General features: G+C 44.2%; 1 protein-coding gene and 1 long non-coding RNA gene across 5 annotated transcripts in view; one reads left to right on the top strand and one right to left on the bottom strand.

Annotated features, from left to right (window-relative positions):
* OTUD7A (OTU deubiquitinase 7A) overlaps window positions 1-24,595 on the top strand; it is a 385,116-nt gene that overhangs the window by 357,404 nt on the left and 3,117 nt on the right. For all 4 annotated transcript variants that reach the window (XM_025437156.3, XM_025437155.3, XM_049108005.1 and 1 more), the window contains 2 exons: window positions 23,195-23,309; window positions 23,442-23,526. In XM_025437156.3, coding sequence (XP_025292941.3) covers window positions 23,195-23,309; window positions 23,442-23,526 — 200 coding nt within the window. The remainder of the gene's footprint in view (window positions 1-23,194; window positions 23,310-23,441; window positions 23,527-24,595) is intronic.
* Window positions 18,629-23,327, bottom strand: LOC112653216 (uncharacterized). The gene is made up of 2 exons (XR_003131978.3): window positions 21,785-23,327; window positions 18,629-21,131 (listed from the first exon to the last, which is right to left on the bottom strand). It is a non-coding gene; the product is annotated as an uncharacterized LOC112653216 (long non-coding RNA).

Consider the following 24,595-nt stretch of genomic DNA (forward strand, 5'->3'; position numbering starts at 1 on the left):
CTAAGTGGAAAAGAGAAGGGGAAGGTGTCTGGTGTATACAGAGCCCAAGAGTCCATTCAAACTGCAGAACTCCTTTGTTCAATTTATCCAATCTGGACATTTCTGGCTCCATTCATTGGCATCACCTTCTTGACCAACAGATGCTATATCCATCAGTAGTTGACTAAGGGTATGTGAGAGCTCCCTGGCCTCTCAACAGCCAGGGTGCCCGTGTAGGGGGATCTGAGGGCCCATTATAACTGATGGTGGGTTTTTCAAAAAGTAATTTTCTGTAAGCTCTGGTTGAACCAGAGCCCAGCAAGTATTTGGAATGTGGCTAATCCTCACAACTCCACTCAAGGGAAAGAGGGGTCATCCCACTGGTGGTCCAGCAGAGCAAAGGGCAGGACTGCCACATACCTGGTTGGGGGCATAAAAGCCCTAACATGAGTGCTAGGCATTCCAAGGGCCAGATCTGGCCTATAGTCAGGGTGCAGGCTGTGGGTGGGCTCCAACTGTTTCCTGTACAACCCGGTGGACCTGGCTGCATGGATGTTGTTCAACAAATACTCCCTGAGAATGTTTATGTGATGGCACACTATTCCGGGCACTTGTGACCAGGATAGTTAAATGAGCTAACTGGTATAATGAGTACCTGGAATTGGATTCCTTCCTTCACAGGGGCAAGACCCAGTGGCTTCTGGGCCTCAAGCATGGGTGCAAGCAAAGCAGAGCCTCACCTGGGTGACCAGGTGACCAGGTGACTGGGGCTCCTACAAAGAGCTAGGAGCTCCAGTGCCAGGTGCCCCAAATTCAGAGACCAGTGTTCCCAGCCTGGAACAGGGCCCAGGGCAGGCGTTGATGGGGCTCTTTGTCAATGCCCCCAGTGTCCCCTCATGCCACACAAGATGCTGGAAAAAGGGAACAAGTCCTAGCCTGTGCCCTCAAGTTATGTGGCATCTCAGCAAAGGGAGGGACTTGAAAACCATGTTGATACTGAAGTTTCTAGCATGGGATCAATATGAGAGGTTCTCAGACCACAGTGGGGCTTGAAGTTCAGGAGCAAGCAGCCCAGACTGCTTTCTCAGAGAAAGGAGATGTGGGACTGGGAAGGTCAGGCTCCAGGACACACCTGCTGGTCCCCCACTGTCGAGTGTGGCTATCATGCAGCCACGGTGGTGCCCTGCCTCATACCATGGAGGATGCCCCTCAAGATCTCCCGGCATCCCAGGACAGAAGCCAATAGATACAGTCATCACAGGCCCAGAGGAGAAGTAATCTTGTCTTTGTGTCTCAGGAACAATGTTCTAGGAGCCTTACAATAAGGGGGAAAAATGTATTCTAGGCTGTGACATAGTGTTCCTTTCTTCCCACCTCCTCTTGCCTGGCCCAGCATGTCTTATCTGTGTGTGAAAGCTCCTGAAGGCTTAAAAAATGCAAGAGACACTCTTTAAACCTCTCATCTAAGTGACTTCCCTATTGAAGTGGTCTTCTGAAAGAACCCACTACTCTCATAGCTCTTTCTGTCTCAGCGAGGCTTCTCTTCACCCACTGCTGAGGTCAGCTGTCTTCAAGTGCAAGAGTCTTTCTGTGTCCTGCAGGCCAGGGCTGCTCATGGGGAGAGGGAATGGCTTGCAGAGGGAAGGTTGGGAGCTGGAGAGATTGGTAAGGTGTGGGCAAGTTGAGTGTGCAAGGCTTTTCCAATCCATTTTAAGACTTTTAAAATAAAAAGTATGTGTACTTTCTTGGTAGCTTCCATATCTATGTTTTCTCCAAGAGAGGATGTTAGTCCTTTGCCCCCATGATACTCTAAGTCCTCTGGTGCCCACAGGCATAACACCTATGGGCTTCCCTGTCACCACATCTTCAAATGACTCTAAAATTCTGATCTAGGCGAGGTCTACACCCCACAGTCACACAAATCCTTGCATGCACTTCCTGTGTGCAGGTGCCATTCTAGGTCCTTTCCAAGGACAACTATTAACCCTCCCCATTTTCTAACCAGAGGAGGAACCTGAGGAAGGACAGATCATCCCTGCTCCCCAAGGAGCAGTTGTCATTGGTGAAGGGTTGCTAGGACAGGTTGGATAATGTGGCTTCTAAAAAGGAGAGTTGGCCAAAGAGGGTGGTAATTGGGGCACATGCATCCCCCAGAGGGGGGGTACAGGAAGTGGTACCCCAAATCAAAACTTGCTTGGGATAAACTAGCATCTGGCTGGCACCAGGTGACTCAGGTCTTTTTTTAAAAAATCAATGTATAAGGTAATTATTTATTTAAATAGTTTTTTCCTAAGTGCAAACAACCTGAGAGCCTCTAGAGTATATCCAAGGCCACACAGAATTCAAGGAGCTCTGCCCTTGTCCCTTCAGATCTCCCACTCGGATCACCTAAAAAGTAATGTACTGTGGTCCCTAAAAATCCCACTGGTCACAGATGGGGAGGGGGTATGTCAGGGTGAATAAGGACATTGCAGCAATGTTCATTCAGCCATCAGTCAGCTGTTTGAACATCTAGACAGTTAAGACCAATGTTTACAGATGATCACACCAGACTTTGTTGTCCATTTACTGGAAACAGAGACTCAGTACACCCCAAAATGTGATACTTTTTTGTTTTTGCAAAGAGCAGCTCGAAACTTTGTCTCCTGCCACTTAGAAACAATATGTCATATTTATTAAAATGAGTCATTTGGGATTTTATGGAGCCAAACAGAATAACCTCACATAACAGGTCATGAAAGCAGTTTTTAATCTGTATTTGATGCACAACTCATAAATTCAATGTCAACTTATATTTCATTATTGCCCACACCAAATACAGTCTAATGTTTCCTTTCCAATCTATCTGACAACAAACCCCATGCTTTTTCTTACAGGATTGATCTATAATAAACAGCACTTATCCCTTAAGTAGACATTTCTCTTCACCTGTTATGAATACTAAGTATTCCATTTAAATAATTTTATAATTTTGTAACTCTAGTTACCTAAAATTTGGAGTCAAAATCACTTTATCATATTCCAATCAAATTGGCCCTCCTGGGTACCTGTCTCAATACAATAATGGGGAAAATATGGAACAACCCACCTGTTACAGAACATTATAAGAATCAAATAAATTTATAGTAGCAGGAAGGCTTTAGAAACCAGAAGGTGCCTAAGGAATACAAACTGCCTTCATTGTCTTTGCAATTAGCCTCCCTTCTCTTTAAGAATTTTCTAAATTTGCAGATTGCCACTGAAAGATAAAGCTCGGGCTATGAGGGAGGAGCACAGCTTGCTTTCTCCCTGTGTTCGGCAGCCTACCTCACTGGACTGCGTGTCACATTCCATTGCTGCTCCTCCTAGATCCCAGAGCCCAGCCCTTAAGGACAAAGCCCCTGTCTGCAAAGGCCCCTTGCTAAAGAGAAAGATGAAGAAGAACTGGTGTGGGGGGGGGGGGGGGGGGGAGGCGCATCCAGAATTTTAGCTCAGACCCCTGCCCCCCGGGTCTGGGGACTAGACAAAGTCATTTTTAACATTGGTTCCTGACCCACAGACCCTACAAAGAGCCACCAGGCAGCCAGGATCTGCAGAAAGGATTTCAAGGCTATGGAGCTCTATCTTTGTCTTACAGGAGCATGTGTGGGTTCAGAGAGCAGTCCTACTGATTAAATGCACTGGGGTGCATTTATCCACTAGACATCTGCCTATCAGTCCATGTGCCAGCCCAAGGACCACCAGCTCTGAAGCCTGAAGCTCAGTTCCAAAAAGATACTAGCTACAGTCAACTGTGAGGAAAGAACTGGCTCAGGGTCTTTTAAGTAGTAATCCTGAGAACCTAGAGAGATAAAAAAGCAGGAATATGCCTTAATGCCAGCTTCCCCCTGATGAGCGCTACCCTGTCCCCTCCTGAGCTCCACAGCGGGCCAGACGCCTGGATCCCCTGACATACCTTCCATGGCACATGAAGAGCACTCCCTCAGGAGCACACCAGCCACCATTTCCCTCAACTCCTGAATTGGCACCAGGCCCCATCTGCACATCATGTGCAGGTCTGTTCATCAGGCTTCACTGGGCTCTTTGTGGACCTACAGGGTACTGATGTGTGGTGCTTGGGTATGTGTTGCTGGAACACAGGTCCCCACCAAACTCCCCTTCAGTAGAGGGGAGAGAAGCAAAGCATGGGGCACCTGTCCATCCTGTCCTCCTGGACGTGGGGAGCAAGTTTCTTAGCCAGTGTGACAGCCTGGTTCTGCTCTCTGAGAAGACCCTGAGGGTCATGTCTACTGCATCCACCAAGGACACTCACTGGGGGCTGAGACTGTCATCACACACTCTGGGTGTGAGTTCAGGAGCCCAAGGGTGGAGCTTCCTTAGCCTGAGCATTTCTTTCGCAGTACAATACCCTGAATTCCAGTTTGTATTTTTTCCAGTTTTGTCTATGTGCAATCAGGCTGCCAAAACAAAGTACCATAGACTGAGTGGCTTAAACAAGAGAAATTTATCTCTCACAGTTCTTTTTTTACTTAATTTTTATTTTTTTATTTTTTTTAATTGGAGTTCAATTTGCCAACATATAGCATAACACTCAGTGCTCATCCTGCCAGGATGACCCCTCAGTGCCCGTCACCCAGTCAATCCACCCACCTCCCTTTCCACAACCCCTTATTCGTTTCCCAGAGTTAGGTGTCTCTCATGTTTTGTCACCCTCACTGATATTTTCACTCATTTTCTCTCCTTTCCCCTTTATTCCTTTTCACTAATTTTTATATTCCCCAATGAATGAGACCATATAATGTTTGTCCTTCTCCAATTGACTTACTTCACTCAGCATAATACCCTCCAGTTCCATCCATGTTGAAGCAAACGGTGGGTATTTGTCATTTCTAATGGCTGAGGAATATTCCATTGTACACATAGACCACATCTTCTTTATCCATTCATCTGTCGATGGACACCGAGGCTCCGTCCACAGTTTGGCTATTGTGGACATTGCTGCTATAAACATTGGGGTGCAGGTGTCCCAGCATTTCACTGCATCTGTGAAATGTATCTTTGTATCTTTGGGGTAAACCCCCAGCAGTGCAATTGCTGGGTCATTGGGAAGCTCTATTTTTAACTCTTTGAGGAACCTCCACACAATTTTCCAGAGTGGCTGCACCAGTTCACATTCCCACCAACAGTGCAGGAGGGTTCCCCTTTCTCCACATCCTCTCCACCATTTGTTGTTTCCCGTCTTGTTAATTTTCACCATTCTCACTGGTGTGAGGTGGTATCTCAATTGTAGTTTGGATTTGTATTTTCCTGATGGCCAGTGATGCAGAGCATTTTCTCATGTGCTTGTTGGCGTGTCTATGTCTTCCTCTGTGAAATTTCTGTTCATGTCTTTTGCCCATTTCATGATTGGATTGTTTGTTTCCTTGCTGTTGAGTTTAATAAGTTCTTTATAGATCTTGAATACTAGCCCTTTATCTGATACGTCATTTGCAAATATCTTCTCCCATTCTGGAGGTTGTCTTTTAGTTTTGTTGACTGTTTCTTTGCTGTGCAGAAGCTTTTTATCTTGTTGAAGTCCCAATAATTCATTTTTGCTTTTTTTTCTCTTGCCTTCATGGATGTATCTTGCAAGAAGTTGCTGTGGCCAAGTTCAAAAAGGGTGTTGCCTGTGTTCTCCTCTAGGATTTTGATGGATTCCTTTCTCACATTTAGATCTTTCATCCATTTTATCTTTGTGTATGGTGCAAGAGAATGGTCTAGTTTCATTCTTCTGCATGTGGATGTCCAATTTTCCCAGCACCATTTATTGAAGAGACTGTCTTTTTTCCAGTGGATAGTCTTTCCTGCTTTGTCGAGTATTAGTTGACCATAGAGTTGAGGGTCCACTTCTGGATTCTCTATTCTGTTCCATTGATCTACGTGTCTGTTTTTGTGCCAGTACCACACTGTCTTTATGACCACAGCTTTGTAATACAACCTGAAATCTGGCATTGTGAAGCCCCCGGCTCTGGTTTTCTTTTTCAATATTCCCCTGGCTATTCGGGGTCTTTTCTGATTCCACACAAATCTTAAGATGATTTGTTCCAACTCTCTGAAGAAAGTCCATGGTATTTTGATAGGGATTGCATTAAATGTGTCAATTGCCCTGGGTAACATTGACATTTTCACAATATTAATTCTGCCAATCCATGAGCATGGAATATTTTTCCATTTCCTTGTGTCTTCCTCAATTTCTTTCAGAAGTGTTCTGTAGTTTTTAGGGTATAGATCCTTTACTCTTTGGTTAGGTTTATTCCTAGGTATCTTATGCTTTTGGGTGCAATTGTAAATGGGATTGACTCCTTAATTTCTCTTTCTTCAGTCTCATTGTTAGTGTATAGAAATGCCACTGACTTCTGGGCATTGATTTTGTATCCTGCCACACTGCCGAATTGCTGTATGAGTTCTAGCAATCTTGGGGTGGAGACTTTTGGGTTTTCTATATACAGTATCATGTCATCGGCAAAGAGGGAGAGTTTGACTTCTTCTTTGCCAATTTGAATGCCTTTTATTTCTTTTGTTGCCTGACTGCTGAGGCTAGGACTTCTAATACTATGTTGAATAACAGTGGTGAGAGTGGACATCCCTGTCTTGTTCCTGATCTTAGGGGAAAGGCTCCCAGTGTTTCCCCATTGAGAATTATATTTGCTGTGGGCTTTTCATAGATGGCTTTTAAGATGCTGAGGAATGTTCCCTCTATCCCTACACTCTGAAGAGTTTTGACCAGGAATGAATGCTGTATTTTGTCAAATGCTTTGTCTCATCTATGGAGAGGATCATGTGGTTCTTGTTTTTTCTCTTGTTGATATGCTTTATCACATTGATTGCTTCATAAGTGTTGAACCGGCCTTGCATCCTGGGGATAAATCCCACTTGGTCATGGTGAGTAATCTTCTTAATATACTGTTGGATCCTGTTGGCTAGTATCTTGTAAGAATTTTTGCATCTGTGTTCATCAGAGATATTGGTCTATAATTCTCCTTTTTGGTGGGGTCTGTCTGTTTTTGGAATTAAGGTGATGGCTGGCCTCATAGAATGAGTATGGAAGTACTCTATCTCTTTCTATCTTTCCAAACAGCTTTAATAGAATTGGTATGGTTTCTTCTTTAAACGTTTGATAGAATTCCCCTGGGAAGCCATCTGGTTTTTGATGACTGCTTCAGTTTCCTCCCTGGCTATTGGCCTGTTCACGTTTTCTATTTCTTCCTGTTCCAGTTTTGGTAGTTTCTGGTTTTCCAGAAATGCGTCCACTTCTTCTAGATTGCCTAATTTATTGGCGTATAGCTGCTCATAATAAGTTTTTAAAGTCATTTGTATTTCCTTGGTATCAGTGGTGGTCTCTCCTTTCTCATTCATGATTTTATTAATTTGAGTCTTCTCTCTCTTCTTTTTAATAAGGCTGGCTAATGGCTTATCTATCTTATTAATTCTTTCAAAGAACCAACTCCTAGTTTTGTTGATCTGTTCCAGAGTTCTTCTGGTTTCTATTTCATTGAGTTCTGCCCGAATCTTTATTAACTCTCGTCTTTGGCTGAGTGAAGGTTTTATTTGCTCTTCCTTCTCCAGCTCCTTTAGGTACAAGGTTAGCTTTTGTATTTGAGTTCTTTCCAGTTTTTGGATGGATGCTTGTTTTAATATGTATTTCCCCCTCAGGGCTGCTTTTGCTGTATCCCAGAGATTTTGAACGGTTGTATCTTCATTCTCATTAGTTTCCATGAATCTTTTTAATTCTTCTCTAATTTCCTGGTTGACCCTTTCATCTTTTAGCAGGATGGTCCTTAACCTCCATGTGTTTGAAATCCTTCCAAACTTCTTCCTGTGATTTAGTTCTCGTTTCAAAGCATTACGGTCTGAAAATATGCAGGGGACAATCCCAATCTTTTGGTATTGATTAAGACCTGCTTTGTGACCCAGTATGTGGTCTATTCTGGAGAAAGTTCCATGTGCACTTGAGAAGAATGTGTATTCAGTTGCATTTGCATGTAAAGTTCTGTAAATATCTGTGAAATCTGTCTGGTTCAGTGTATCATTTAAAGCTCTTGTTTCTTTGGAGATGTTGTGCTTAGAAGATCTATCAATTTCAGAAAGCGCCATGTTCAAGTCTCCAGGTATAAGTGTATTGTTATCTAAGTATGTCTTAACTTTGGTTATTAATTGATTGATATATTTGGCAGCTCCCACATTCAGGGCATAAATATCCATGATTGTTAGGTCCTCTTGTTGGATAGATCCTTTAAGTATGATATAGTGTCCCTCTTCATCTCTTACTACAGTCTTTGAGATAAACTTTAATTTATCTGATATAAGGATGGCTACCCCTGCTTTCTTCTGAGGATTTAAATGGTAAATGGTTCTCCAACCTTTTATTTTCAGGCTGTAGGTGTCCTTAGGACTCAAATGAGTCTCTTGTAGACAGCAAATAGATGGGCCTTGCTTTTTATCCAGTCTGAAACCCTGTGCCTTTTGATGGAATCATTAAGCCCATTCATGTTCATTTACTATTGAAAGATATGAATTATAGTGTCATCATAATACCTATTCAATCTCTGTTTTTGTGGATTGTTTCCTTGGACTTCCTCTTTCTTTTACAGAGTGCCCTTTAATATTTCTTGCAGAGCTATTTGGTGGTCACATATTCTTTCAGTTCCTGCCTATCTTGGAAGCTCTTTATATCTCCTTCTATTCTCAGTGAGAGCCTTGCTGGATAAAGTATTCTTGGCTGCAGGTTCTTCTCATTTAGGACCCTGAATATCTCCTGCCAGCCCTTTCTGACCTCTGTGGAGAGGTCTGCTGTTAACCTAATACTTCTCCCCATAAAGGTTAGGGATCTCTTGTCTCTTGCTGCTTTAAGGATCTTCTCTTTATCTTTGGAATTTGCAAGTTTCACTATTAAATGTTGGGGTGTTGAACGGTTTTTATTGATTTTAGGGGGGATCTCTCTATCTCCTGGATCTGAATGCCTGTTTCCCTTCCCAAGTTAGGGAAGTTCTCAGCTATGATTTGTTCAAATACACTTTCTGGTCCTCTGTCCCTTTTGACACCCTCAGGAACCCCAATTATTTTTTTTTTTTTAGAAATCCCAATTAAACGTAGATTTTTTTCCTTCTGAGGCTGTCATTTATTTCCCTTACTTAACCTTTCCTCATGATCTTTTCATTGTTTTTCTCTTTTTTCCTCAGCTTCCTTCCTTGCCATCAACTTGTCTTCTATGTTACTCACTTGTTCTTCTACCTCGTTAACCCTTGTCGTTAGGACCTCCAGTTTGGATTGCATCTCATTTAATTGATTTTTAATTTTGGCCTGATTAGATCTAAATTCTGCAGTCATGAAGTCTCTTGAATCCTTTATGCTTTTTTATAGAGCCACCAGTAGCTTTATAATTGTGCTTCTGAATTGGCTTTCTGACATCGAATTGTAATCCAAATTCTGTAACTCTGTGGGAGAGAGGACTGTTTCTGATTCTTTCTTTTGTGGTGAGTTCTTCCTTCTAGTCATTTATCTCAGTGCAGAGTGGCTAAAAACAAGTTGTACTGGAAAATGGAAGGAAAAAAGAGAAAAAAAAAGGGTGGGAACAAACAAAAAACAAGGAGGGGTATCCTCTGATTCTATATACTGTAAGTCCCTAGACTTCCCCTAGAACTTTCCAGCGCTGTTTGGTCAAGAACTTGCTCTTCCTCTGCCCTTCCAGCTGGTCTTCTGGGGAAGTGGCCTGCTGTGCTGATTCTCAGGTGTGTGCACCTGGGGGAGCTGCCCCACGCCCTGCCAGGTGCAGGGTTCAGTGGAAGCTGTTTATCCTGTGAGGCCCCTGCTCCCTGGTGGCCCTGCTCAGTGCCAGGCACAAGGTGACACCAGTAGAAACAACAACAGGGGCTGTGGCCAGTTATCCAGCCCTGGAGTCAGTTCCAGCCGTAACTCCACAGCTCCCAGTCTGCAGGGGCCTGGATGCTCCAGGGGCAGGGGGCGCTGATCTGCACAGCTCGGAGGCGCCTGGCAGCAGGAGCGTCCTTGCTGTCCTGTGTCCTCCTGGCCTCCACCTGTGCAGATCACAGCTGGATCCTGGGCTGTGTCCACCAGCGCCTTGGGCTCCAGGGTCTGCGCCACCGCTGGAGTGACACTCCCGGGGCCGCGCAGCCTCCTCGCGTAGGCCGCCGCCTGAGCCGCCACATGAGTTGCTCCCAGGGCCCCGCCGGGCACGCCCTCCAGCCCTTTAGGGAGCTTAGCCCACAGTGTGTGGCGCACTCTCCACCGGGGCACAGTTCCTCTGTTAGTGACCCTGGGAGCCTGAGGGCATCACTGCCCTTCCTGGGATCCTGCCCGAGTTCCCTGCAAGTGCCTTTCCATCCAGGAAGATTGGTAAAGTTCCTGCTTCTCCGGGACTGGGCTTCCCTATCCTGGGGGCTCTCACACCGCCCAGCCTTAGCCCGGCTCCTTGGGGGCGGCGGGTGGGGGCCTCCCCCTTGGATGCTTTTTTATTAATTTATTTTTTTCTGTCTTCCTACCTTGATAGAAGCGTGAACTCTCCTCACTGTAGCATTCCAGATGTTCTTTCTTTAAATCTCAGTCCAAACTTGTAGGTTTTCAGGATGATTTGAAAGTTATCTAGCTAAGTTGGTGGGGACAGGTGACTTGGAGACCCTACTTTTCCACCATCTTGCCCCACCTCTCCTATCTCTCACAATTCTGATACTGGAAGTCCAAGATCAAGGTGCTAATAGAAACCATGTCAGATAAAGAACCTCTTTCTAGATTGCAGATGGCTGCCTTCTCTTGTACCCACATGGCAGAGAGAAACAGGCAGAAAGCAAACTCTCTTGTGTCTCTTCTTACAAAGGCACTGATCTCAGTCATGAGGCCTCCATCCTCATGACCGAATCACCTCCCAAAGGCCCTTTCTGCAGATACCATCACATTAGGAGTTAGGTTCCAATATATGAATTTGGGAGGACACATTCAGTCTATAGCAAGTTTATTCCATAGACTACTAACCAAGCCAAAGACCATATCTACATATAAATGTTAAGCCGGAGAATTTGTGTCTACCACCTGTGAACTTGCTACCCTGTGAGCTTGGTACCCTGTGAACCTGGTACCCGGCCCATCTCCCATCTTCAGTGGACTGGCATCTGCCTTGAGTGCAGGATATCACCCACCATCTGACGCAGCCCCTTTTATCCCTAAAGGGAGTGGCACAGGAAAGACCCCAGGCCCCCTAGGCAGAAGCCAGCCCATATCACCCACTCATCCTCTGCTTTCCAACACCTTTAGCCTGAGCTCATCTTGTAACTCATGACCAGAAAGCAACAAGTAATAGCCAACACATACAATCATTTTATGATTGTTTTATGTGTTTGTTTTATGTTCCTAGCATTAAAACCTTGGCTGGCAGGGCTCTGTGTCCACAGAAACAATAGGTGACTGTTCACCTATGCATTTTGGACCTACTTCAGAGAGGCAAAGATTTTGTGTCCCCATGCAGTGGGATTCTCACTCCCCATGTCCCTCCTTCATTCACAGTGCCACTTCACAGGAACCGGATTCCATCTCAGGAGGATTTGGGCTGCAAGTAAGAGAAAACACTCACAATGACATAAAAAATAAAGAGGTTTATAGTCTTATGTAATGCAAAATCTAATGACCAGCAGTTGATTGACTTGAGATCTGACACTCATCAAAGAGCTGAGCTTTTTCTGTGTCCATTGTTCTTGGCTTATTGCCTTTTGTCCCATAATTGTCCCTCATTGGTCAGATGATTGTTGTGGCCCAACCGCTATACCTTCACATAAAAACATGAAGAGGTCAGAAAAACCCTGGCCCTCCTTTGTGTTGCTTTTAACCAGGAATCGTCCAGCTAACTTCCTCTTACATATCATTGAGGAGATTTTGCTCCACACTTTGTCTCAGAAGTCACAGACAAGACCAAATGAGTCAACTGTGGATGGCTTAGAGCCGTACTGACCCATCCTGACATGCCCAGAATGTGGGGTCTGCTAGTGAGGACAAAGGGTGGGCAGCCAGCAGTGACTGCTGCACTCCCCCATGACCCTCAAAAATTTCTGCCTCTCCCAAGACATTTTCAGAGTCCTCCACCATAGCAAGATACCTCTTAGATGGGGGACTTATCAGACTTTGCTTTTCATTTTGCCTTTTCTCAACCGACCCCCCCCCCCCCCCGCCCACCCACCATACACTATCTCATTTCACTTTCACAAAACCCTGAGGTTTAGTGAATGTGGGACAAAGGTCATTCCCCAATCCTGTTCCCTCTCTTGACCCACCCAATAGGGCTGCAAGGTGAACTAAAGTCCGGGGCTCCTTTCTGTGACAGCTCACAGGTTTTTACACTGGATTTGGTAGATGGGCTTCAGAGATACACTGACCCAGCTGAAATTATTCACAAAATTGTGAACATGCATGTCAGATAGAAGCACTCAGTAAGTAGAAAAGTCAGTATGTATGTGTGTAAGTTTATATGTGTGTACATATATATATTTATAAATGTTGCATACATGCCTAACCATTTTAACTGAAAGCACAAATGTACCTTTATTCCTCAGTTGCATGCTCAGGGGTGAAGGACAGGGACTCTGAAATCCAGTGGCCTGAGTTAAAATCCTGACTTGGTAACTTACTACCTGGATGACAGGATAGGACACTTAGTGACTCTGGGCCTCCGTTTCTTCTTCTGCAAGCTGGCTCCACAGATCATTGGGATCACATGAATCAATTCCATGTAGAACGTGCACAGTAAGCAGCAGACACCTTTTTGCTGTTACCATCTAGATTCTATCTAGTGTTGTTTGTTTTTGCAGGAGTCATACCTCTAATGTGCCTACTACCAGTTCCACTTTGAACTTCTTTCAAATGGAGCAAAGCCCATGCAAAGTGCAAACTCTCCTGGGCTTTTACGATGATTATATCCTGTCTTCTTTGGCTGTCTCTTTCACACAGTGGTGTTCGGGATGGGTCAGTGGAGTATCCAGGCCCAGGGTATACAGTAAGGAGGGGCACTGTCTAGAGAGAATTTTAAAACAATAATAAAACAAACTCAAAGTCATTCTGCTTTGTATCATCACTATATCCTACAATTCTAAATAATATTAGTGAGAGAAACCCTCCCCGCTAGGAAAGGGCTATTCCCAATGCCCCACCCATGGTCTGCCAGTGCCTCATACCTACCCTTAGTTCAACTTACCTTCCAAGAATCCATTTGATTTTCATAAAAAGCACAACTTGCCTTTATGGATACTTAATGTGCCAAGTACCTGAACTGTATAATGACAACAGCAGTATGGCTAGACTGGAGGGGACAGGCACAGCATGGTATGCTCACAGTCATGCAGCACCATCCACCATGGGCCTGAACAGACAACCTCAGGGGCAGCCTGCTCCCCAGGATTAGAGAGTCCTTGGTAGTACCACATATAACCAGAGGAAATGGACAGTTTCCTGGTAACCTGAAGTCCTCTAAGAGAGTTTCCTTGGGGGACATCTTTCTGGGGAAAAGTTCTATAGAAAAGAAACCTTTGCCCCATCAGAAACCAGTGGGCAGTTTGGAGTGTGAGGCTATGGGTGGCTCATCCACCAGGAACTATCCCCTTTCCACGTAGTAGTCTGAGGTAAAGGACTATCATTGCTTTGCACATCAAGGTTTCATGAAGCAAATCCTAATAAAGTGAGTCTGATTTTTCCCAGAGGCACAAGGATGCAAAGTCCTTGCCCACCCAGGGACACTACATCAGGCTAACCACAGACTGTTCTCAGACAGAGAGCAGAGCTACAGCGATGGTAGAAGATGGGAGCAAGGAGAGAAAGGGGACAAGAGATTGCTTTTTGAAGGCTCCCTGTTCTTCATCAGCCAGATCCTAGACATCTTAAAGCCAGACATGATGTCTTATTCCTCTTTGTGTCTCTGGCATCAAGACACCGGAGAGACATTTAATAAATGTTGAATGAATAAAGAATGAATAAAATTAGATGTTCCCAATATGCTAACTTTAGGTAATTCAGAGAAAGGCAGTGTGCTGTTGTCATTATACAGTTCAGGTACTTGGCACATTAAGTATCCATAAAGGCAAGTTGTGCTTTTTATGAAAATCAAATGGATTCTTGGAAGGTAAGTTGAACTAAGGGTAGGTATGAGGCACTGGCAGACCATGGGTGGGGCATTGGGAATAGCCCTTTCCCAGTGGGGAGGGTTTCTCTCACTAATATTATTTAGAATTGTAGAAAAATAGAAGAAAAAAAGAATGTACATTGTAGAGTAAGGCAGGCCAACATTTAAATCACAGCTTTAACTTTGGCTTGGGCAAGTTATTTATGTACCAGAGCCTTCATTTCCTCTTCTGGAAAATTGGAACAAGAATCCTTTAACTGTTGCAAGAATTGTAAGTAATGAACTGAGAGCTCCTAACATAGTATTGACTGAGGGTTAGACACACAGATCAACAGCATAGGATATAGAACCCAGAAATAGCCCCCACACAAATAAGCTCAGCTGATTTTTGACAAAGGAACAAAGTCAATTCAATGGAGGATGAAGAGTCTTTTCCACGAATGATGACAAAGCAAATGAACAACTGTAGCCAAAAAATATGAACCTGAACCTAAATCATAATAATTCAAAAATTAGCTCAAAATGAATCACAGAAAAAATGTAAAATGTACAACTATAAAACCTCAAAGAAAATACGCAGACCCAGGGCTAGGCAAAGAGCTCTTAGCCATAACACAAAAGCATAATCCAAAAAAAAGAAAAATGTATGAATTGGACCTCTGTTCTGCAAGAAAAAAAACAAAACTCAACTATTAAGAAGATGAAAAGACAAGCTATAGACTGGGGGAAAATATTTTAAAAGCACATGTCAACAAAGGATTTGTATCTAAAATACACAATGAGCTATCAATATTCAACAGTAAAAAAAAAAAAAACAATCCAAATTTAAAAATGGGAAAAAGCCATGAACAGACATGTCACCAAAAAAGAGATACAGATGGCAAATAAGCACATTGAAAGATACTCAACCTTAGAACCACAATGAGCCATCACTGCATACCTATCAGAATGGCTGAAATTTTAAAAAATGATAATATCAAATGCCAGAGAGGACATGGAACTATCAGATCTCTCATACATTGCTAGTAGGGATGTAAAACTCTAGAAAATAATTTGACAGTTTCTTATGAGACTATGAATCACTTACCATATGACCAAAAAATTATACTCTTAGGTATTTATCCCAAAGAAATAAAAATTTATGTCTGCACAAAAGCATATACACAAATCTTTGTAGTGACTTTCTTTGCTATAGCCCCAAACTGAAAACAACCCAAATGTCTTTCCTGAGTGAATGGTTAAAGAAATTATGGGGGATGCCTGGGTGGCTCAGTGGTTGAGCATCTGCCTTCGGCTCAGGGCATGATCCTGGAGTCCCAGATTCAAGTCCCACATGGGGCTCCTTGCATGGAGTCTGCTTCTCCTCCTTCTGCCTGTGTCTCTGCCTCTCTTACTGTGTCTCTCATGAATAAATAAATAAAAACTTTAAATAAAAAAAATAAACAAACTATGGTATATCCATACCGTGGAATCCTGCTCAGCAGTACAGAGAAATGAATATGATGCATGCAATGAGTTGGTGGATCTTGGAATTATTGTGAATAAAAAAGTCAACCACAAAAGATTACATACTATATGATTCCAGTTATGTAGCATCCTTGAAATGGCCAAACTATAGAGATGGAGAACAGATGAGTGATTCTGTTAGCCATGGATCACCAGAGAAACAGAACCAGGAGGATATGTACAGATTTATGTAAGAAGAGATTTATTTTAGAAATTGACTCAACAATTCTGGAGGCCAAGAAGTCTCACCATCTGCAAGCCGGAGAACCAGGAAAGCCAGTGGTATAATTCAGTTCTGAGTTCAAAGGCCCAAGAAGTGGGGCCAATGGTAAAATTTCCTATTCAAGCCTGAAGGACTGAGAACCAGTAGCAGCACTGTCCAAGGGCAAGAGAAGCTGGATATTCCAGCTCAAGAAAAAAGCAAATTTCCTCCTTCCTCTACTTTTTTGTTCTATCCGAGTTCTGAATGGTTTGGATGATGTCTGTTCACACTGATGAAGACGATCTTCTTTTCTCAGTCTACCAATTCAAATCCTAACCTCCTATAGAAATACCCTAAATATGTTTTACTAGCTATCTGGGCATTTCTTTATCCCAGTCAAGGTGACATATAAAATCACCTATCACAGTGGTGGACAGGGATTAGGGACAGGAATGAAGTGCTCAAAGGAAGTGGGTATGTTTATAAAAGAGGAGCACAAGGGGCTCTTGTAGTGATGCAACCATTCTAGACCTTGAGAGGATTATACAAATCTACACATATGATAAAATTCCATGGAACCAAATACACATACACACACACAGATAAATGCATGGAAAATTTATGCAATCTGAATACATTCAATGGAGTGTACCAAGTCTATATCCTGGCTGTGATATTTTACTCCAGTTATGCGAGATGTTAGCATTGAAGGCACCTGGGAGAGGGATACACAGGATCTCTCTGAATTATATCTTACAACTGCATTTAAATCTACAATCATCTGAATGGATAAAGAAGATGTGGTTTATGTATACAATGGAATATTACTCAGCCATTAGAAACGACAAATACCCCCATTTGCTTCGATGTGGATGGAACTGGAGGGTATTATGCTGAGTGAAATAAGTCAATCAGAGAAGGACAAACATTATATGGTCTCATTCATTTGGGGGATATGAAAAATAGTGAAAGGGAATAAAGGGGAAAGGAGAAAAAATGAGTGGGAAATATCAGAAAGGGAGACAGAACATGAAGACTCCTAACTCTGGGAAATGAACTAGGGGTGGTGGAAGGGGAGGTGGGTGGGGGGTGGGGGTGACTGGGTGACGGGCACTGAGGTGGGCATTTGACGGGATGAGCACTGGGTGTTATTCTATATGTTGGCAAATTGAACACCAATAAAAAATAAATTTATAAAAATAAAAAATAAATAAAAAATAAATCTACAATCATCAAAAATAAATAAATACATAATAAATAAATCTACAATCATCTAACAATGAAAAGTCCAACATTCTAAAATGTGGTCTTAAGATATGGTAAATGTGTATTGGCTAACAAGAATATCAACAGCCTAAGATTATTTAAAAGCCATTTACCTACCATCTATCCTAACTTCTTAAAATATGAATTTGGATAATCTATTGTTCTTTATGCATCTTTTCCAAGAAACAGCTTTTGACTCCACTGATTTGTCTACTATACCTCTTTTTAGTTTCATTGATTTCTGCTCTGATCTTTATTTCCCTCCTGCACAACTTTGAGTTTAATTTGCTATTTTTTTAGCTTTGTAAAGCAGAAATTTATATTATAAATTTAGAACATTGCTTCTTATCTAATATAAGTATTTTGCTGCCATAAATTTTCCAAGTACTGATTAGTTACATCACACAAATTTTGATAAATTGTATTTCCATTTCGTTGTGTTCAAACTATTTTTTTTTAATTTCCCTTGAGACTTCCTCTTTGGCCCATGGATTATTTAGAAGCACGTTGTTTAAGTTCCAAATAGTTGGAGAGTCTCTCCAAATATCTTCTGTTACATGTTTATAGTTTTATTTAGTAGTCGTCTCCGAACAAACTTTCCATGATTTCTATTCTTTCAAATTTGCTAAGGTGGGCTAAGAATATATTCTATCTTGGTGAATATTTCATATACTTTTGAAAATAATGCATCCTGCTCTTGTTGCAATCTATAAATGTCAATTCATTCAAGTTCTCTGATGGTGTTCAGGTCTTCTGCATCCTTGCTGATATTCTGTCTACTTGTGATATCAATTACTAAGGGAAAAATGATGAAGTCTCCAACCATAATAGATTTGTCAGTTTCTCCTTTCATTTTTGTTAGTATTTGCTTTTAGTACTCTGAAGTTCTGTCATTAAGAGCATGCACACCTGTAGGACTGTGATGTTTTCTTGGAGAGTTGAGACTATATCATTATGTAATGTACCTCTACATCTTTGGTAACAATCCTGGTTCTGGAGTCTACCTCATCAGACATTAACATAGTCACTCTAGCTTTTTTATGACTAGTGAATATCATTTAAACTATCTGTGTCTTTATATTTAAAATGAGTTTCTTGTAGTCACTAGAATGGAGTATTGCTTTTCCCATCCATTCTGACAATTTTGCTTTTTAATTGGTATTTTTTGACCATTTACATCTAATGGTATTAATCATATGGTTGGATAAGTGAATTTTGGGTTAAATGAGTTGCTTAATGGCTCCATTTTGTCTCCATTATTGATTTATTATGCCTCCATTTTTCATTATTAGGGATTTCCCTAGAGTTTACAGTAAACATCTTTAATTAATTAGATTCTATTATATTAAATATTCTATTCAAGAAATATTCTACTTCACATGTTGTATAAGGATCTTATGAGTTTATTTGCAACCACTTCCTCCCATCCTTTGTACCATTACTGTCAAGCATTTTACCTTTACATATGCTATAAATACATAATACGCTGCTGCTCTCTTTACCTTACTTAGTCTCTTGGAACTATTAAAAGGAAGAAAAATGAGTTTTATTTCCATATTCATTTATTACATTTCTATTGCTTTTCATTTTGTTATATAAATCCAAGTTTCTACTGGCAGCATATTACTTCCCTGTAAACATTTCCAATTTCCTTTAATATTGTCTAGTGCAGTATACATACATACACATATACATATTTTTTCCTAGTACAGTTCTGTAGGCAATTAATTTTTTTCATTTTTGTTTGAGAAAGAATGTCTCCATCTTTCAGAGATTTCTTTCTGGATATAGAATTAGCAGTTTTTTTTATTTCAGCACTTTAAAGATGTCACTCCATTGTCTTCTGGCTTACCTCTTTTGTCATGAAAAGTCTGCTAAATTTCTTATCTTTGTTTCTCTGTATGCAAGGTGTCTTTTCCCTCTTGTTGCCTTTAAGATTTTGTCTTTGGTTTTTCATATGTTTAAATATGCTAAGTATGGGGATATTTTTGGTGGTGGTGGTAGTGGCATATTGTTTTCCTGCTTGGTTTTTTTTCCTAACTTCTTAGATCTATGCTGGAATTTGTCATTCACAGTGTAAGGCTTGTCTGCCATTATTTCTTTAAATATCCTTTGTCTTGTGCTCTTTTTTCCTTCAGGGATTCCACTTACACAGATCTTAGGCTGTCTAGTATTACCCCACAGCTCTTGTGTGTTCTGTTCTGTAGACCTCCACCAACTCTTTTTCTCTGTGTGTTTCAATTTAGATAATTTCTGTTGACTCATCGTGATGTTCACAGATTCTCTTCTCAGCTGTGTAAAGTGTACTGATCAGCCGCTCAAAGTCATTCTTCATCTCTCTTACTGTGTTTTTTTTCATTTCTAGCATTTCCACTTGATTCTTTCTTATAAATTTCCTCTCTCTACTGGAGAGAAATTGATCATCAAGTCCTGCATGGTATCTACCTTTTCTATTAGAGTATTCAACTTCTTAATCAATTATTCTAAATTCCATGTCTGAGAGTTTCAACATCCATGTCATATCTGAGTCTTGTTCTTCAAATGCTTTATCTCTTACCAACATGTTGGTTTGTTTGGGTTTTTTTTTCTCTTATCTTTTCTTATGCTAGCAGTTTTCTGTTGAAAGCCAGAACTAAGCATGCCTTACCTTTTCCTAGGTCTTTAGCATGGGGTTTGGACCAGTCTAGTCAAGACTTGAAGCAGGTTTTGGTTTCATTGCTGCTTTGGTTACCCATAGTGCACTCGGCCTTCAGATTTCACTGGTGATATCTTGTGTTTTGCCAGAAAGTTTTTCTCACTGTCTGCTGCACCCTCTCTTCAAACTCCTGTCCCTCTTCTAGTACTAAACTGCTATTACTTGCAGCTTGTTAGCCTGGGTGTGGCAATGGGAGCCTGAAGGGTGATGTTTTTGTTATTCTAATTAAGCTTCTGTTTTAGGCAGGTATTGTGTCTCCAGATCTTGGAAAAGAAGTGACCTCCTCCAGCTGTATTATGGGCTCAGCACAAGTTCCTGCCCCTTCCCCAGGGAAAAAAAAAAGGGGGATTTTGTTTTTATTTCCTCCTCCCACCCCAAGCTTTACTGGGGAAAGATCCCAATGCCCTAAGGTCAACAGTGTTTGTTGCCCTGCTCTTGCAACTTAAGCTTTTGTTCTTTAGGATAGATGGGGAGAAAGATCTATGAAGGATACTTTCTCAGAATTCTTGCCAATCTTTTTGTGAGCACCAGGTTGGATCCCATGGGAAGAGGTCTATAAGTACATTTGAATTTCCCTTATATCTGTAGCCCCCAGGGTTCTAAATATTCTTTCACTAAACTACGTTCTTCCTTTACCAATTTATTAACAATTTTAGCTGAATTCTTTTTATAGCAGTCCAGCTAAGTTTGCCTCAATGAAAATCATGTCCATTTCTCCTTGTACGTGCCCATCTGTCCTTAGATTTGGACTTAGCTGTTTGCCCTGTGACCTCTGTTCTCTAATGGGTCAAAGGAAAGTTGTGAATCTGCAGTTTGTCTAGCTTGTTGTTGTAATGATAGCACCATGCTCTCCCCGAAACAGAAACCAGAAGTGTCCATTAATTTTTGGAAAATAAGTACTGAAAATACATCCAGGCTGGTTTTGGGAATGTGTCTGTGTTTCTAGGTTAAAAGATAGGAGATCCTAAAAAAAGAATTTGCTGGCTTATTTTGAAAAGCATTTGCTGTTCCTGATATTGCCACCAGAGGGCAAGTCACCACATCACTACATATTTGGCAGGGTGAGGCCAGGTTTCCAGTTGGGAAAAGTCAATATGTAAAGTGGGAGGCAGAGGCATCCAAACCAGCTAATGCTTGCAGGGAGGGCTTGTTTTCAAGGCCATCCTGGCCTGTGCAGCTATAAAGGTCATCAGGCTCTAGCATCTTCAGGTGAGTTCAGCCTTATGCTCAACAGGGGGCAGCCCAGGGAATCAGTTCTGGTCTGGCCATTGAGGATAAAAATTTCCAGGAGCCCAGTGGTAGGGTGTTGAGGCTGAGGGGCATGTGGATCTGTACTACTTTAGTTGGTTTATCTGAAACAAATAAACCAAAATCATAGTGAGAGAAGTGTGATGCCAAAAAAAAAAAAAAAATCTAAAACAGGTGTTCCTGATTGGCGAGCAGATCTCCAAGTGGGGGAGTCAGGAGCTCACCCGAGCCATCTTACAGCACCACCATTTTCAGCATACAGGAGGATGGGGAGGGGTGTGGGGAGAAGGACACCCATGGCTGACCACATTGCCCAGCACTTCCCACAGTGCTTCTGCTCTCATGCCATGGGTGCAACTAGGCACCTGTTCCCTCTTAAGTGCTGGGGGCTGGGAAATGTAGTCGTGGCTGGGCAGACGCCCCCCAGTAGCACCCCTTCCCTGGGAAGGGAGTGGATGCTGGACCCAAATTGCCCAAGTTGTACCTGCAGTAACTACTTCAAACAGATTATTGCTCTAGGACAATATTTTCCAAATTTGCATGATTTTAAAAAACCACGGAGGATGCTTAATTATAATATAGTCCTTGGCTCCTTTTCCTGGACACTCTGGTTTGGCCATGAGCATGCAGTCCTGGAATCAGGGCCTTTATCAAGCACTCCAGGGAGCTGTGCTGCCCTAGCAAGTATCTACAGAGGGATCTGCTGCCATCCCCACCTCTTCCCAGTGGATAGGAAGCCAAGCCAACTCTCTCTCACCTTTGTGTTGAGTCGTGGAACTGTGGGACAGGGTCCTGGGCACCGCTCAAGGGAGACAGGTCCTGAACCAGCCCTGCAGGCCTCTCAGTGTGACTGCCCTGCAGCTCTGCCCTGGGAGGGGCAGCCTGTCATGGCCATGTCAGGGCAGAACCCAGTGGCCTGAGCTGGGGCCGACCAAGCCGCCCTTGACCAACCAAACTGGAGCAAACTGGAGCACAGTACTGCCAGTCCCCAGAGACTTAAAACAGAAAACCCTCCAGCAACGCAGTGTTTCCTTTATATGGGAGTGGAGAAGTATTTGTGCTCACATTTTCTCTTTAGCAACACTGGAGGGCAGCAGTGAGTCAGTGTTTGCAGTTTTTTATTAAGTCAACTATTCGTGGTATTCAGTCGTAGATTTTTATTTACTTATTGGCCTTTTTGTTCTTGCCGTGACAGCCTTACCATGAATCATGGTAAATGACACCAGGCTCACGGCCACCGGAGGGTGGGGCGTGGGGGGAGGAGAGGTGGAGCAGTGAGGAGGCGGAGGTAGGGCAAACCCAGAGGAGCAGCAAGCTCTTCCCTTGCTCTCGCTGAACACTGGGTCCCACAAGAGCTCAGAAGCTTCCAGCAGATGCAGAAAAACCCTGTGGACGCCCTACTCCGCCCAGGCCTTTCTGAAATGGGCCAAGACTCCCTCCCCCCCGGTGGGAGGGAGTGTGATGAATGAATCCCTGGGTGGGGGCCAGCCTCGCCTCGCGGTCTCCGCCTACGGGTGCCTCCTCGGAAGCCCTCCCGGCGCGCCTTGGGAGGCGGGCCCTGGCTCCCCGCAGCCCGCTCTTTACTTTTCAGGCCGCTTATCACGCCCTGGCGTTAGGAGACTGCGGTGGTGGTGGTGGTGGTGGTGGTTACCCGGGAGCCCCCGGAGCTAACCCCCCGCACTCCCCGGCCGCCTCGAAGCGCTAAAGAATTATCTGAACGAATTCACAAATGAGCAGATTGGCGGGCAGCCCTCACCTGCCTGATGTGTGCGCTGTGAGGTGCCCAGGAGCCCGGCCTGGGTCCTTCCTCAGAAAGAAGGGAAGCGGCAATAGTATTTGGTTTTCGGGGTTTGCCCGCTGCCCACCCGCGGCACCCGTCTTCTCACACACCCAGATCGTTAGCAGAGTCCACATGAGGAGTCCAGCTGCTCTTCAAAGTCCACAAGAAATAGGACGAATTTTAAACTATCAGCAGCGGTTTTGACACCTGTGGTCTTAACGCTCCTGCTGGCACAGAGGGTCTGGGTTCGTCCCCACTCGGTTTCCTTAATCAAGGAGCCACCCGGGCTTGGAACCCCCGCTCCGGGCCTCCCTGGGGGCTGCTGCGGGCCGCGCCCTCCGCCCGCCCGGGGGCCGCCTGGCAGCGCGCCTCTCTCTTCTGTTGCAGCCGTGATCCCCCTGACGGACTCGGAGCACAAGCTGCTGCCCCTGCACTTTGCGGTGGACCCCGGGAAGGACTGGGAATGGGGCAAAGACGACAACGATAACGCCCGGCTGGCCCAGTGAGCCCCTCCCGGTCCCTGCCCCTGCCCCTGCCCCTCCCCCGGGGACAGCCGGCGAGCCTGCGGGCGGGGCGCGGGCGGGCGAGCGCGGGCCCGCGGGGCGCCTCTCACGCAGTCTTCTCCTCCCACCAGCCTGATACTGTCTCTTGAAGCCAAGCTGAACCTTCTGCACAGCTACATGAATGTGACGTGGATCCGGATCCCCTCCGAGACCCGGGTGAGCCCGGCGTGCGCCTGGCCCCGACCGGCGGGTGGGGCCCCGACCGCTCACTCGCCGCTGGCGCGCCGGGGGGCGCATCTGCCAAACGCTGGCCCAGGGCTGGGCTCCCCCACCGGGACCCCCCCACCCCGGGACCCCCCCCGCCCCCGCCCCCACCCCAATCCGCCCGGCCTGGCCAGGGCGACAAGTGGCTCGGGTTTACCTGGGGCATGTGTGCGCGCGTGCCTGAGAGCCTGCACGTAGGCATGCACTCCATGTGGGGATGGTTGTGGGGGTGGGGGTTTCGGGGGGAGAGGGGTTTGGTCCCACTATTTTCTCCAGAAGGAGAGGAATAAACACACCCACTCAGAAAACAAACCGTAGGCAAGTCACAACACAAAACTATCTCTGCCGAGATCGGAACACGATGTGCTGCAGCCAAGCGGAATTAATTATAAACTGTGTGTGGGTCCTTGGAAGAGTCAGGGAACCGGGAACGCAATTCCTCAGCGCCCCCTCCCTCTCTCCTCCTCCTCCCTCCTCTGGGAGGGCAGTGAGAAGAGGAGCTGCCCGCCACCACGTGGCCCCTCCACCAGGAAGAGTCTGTTCTGTCCCTGCTTCCAGATGCTAAGGATTCACTTTAAGTATCTGATGAGGGATTTGTGTTGTTTTGTTTGTGTTTTGTTTTTTTAAAAAAAGGCCCTCCTAGACATCATTATACTTGGCCCTGAGGCAGGGCTCATAAGCAGTATTAAAGGAGTGATAGGAGGAAGCAGTAGGGTGGTACTGACACAGTGAGTAGTAGCCAGGCTCTGCCAGGCACTGCTTAGGATGTTTTCATACATCAGCCTTTACCTATATTTAATCTTCATAGAGCTCCCGGAGGCAGGTACTGATATCCCATTTTACTGAGGGCAGGGCACAAGGGACAGTTGGTGGCAGCCTGGGCTCCAGAGTCCTACCCCTTCACCTCCACAGTGACCTGTCAACTGCCTGGACGATGCCAGTGTTGTTGGGGGTGTTCCTTCCTGGTACACACATATGGTGTGAAGTCAGCAGCTTTAGATCTACAATCAGGAGGCTCTGG

This window comes from Canis lupus, chromosome 3, assembly GCF_003254725.2.
Source record: "Canis lupus dingo isolate Sandy chromosome 3, ASM325472v2, whole genome shotgun sequence".
NCBI classification, from domain to species: Eukaryota; Metazoa; Chordata; class Mammalia; order Carnivora; family Canidae; genus Canis; species Canis lupus.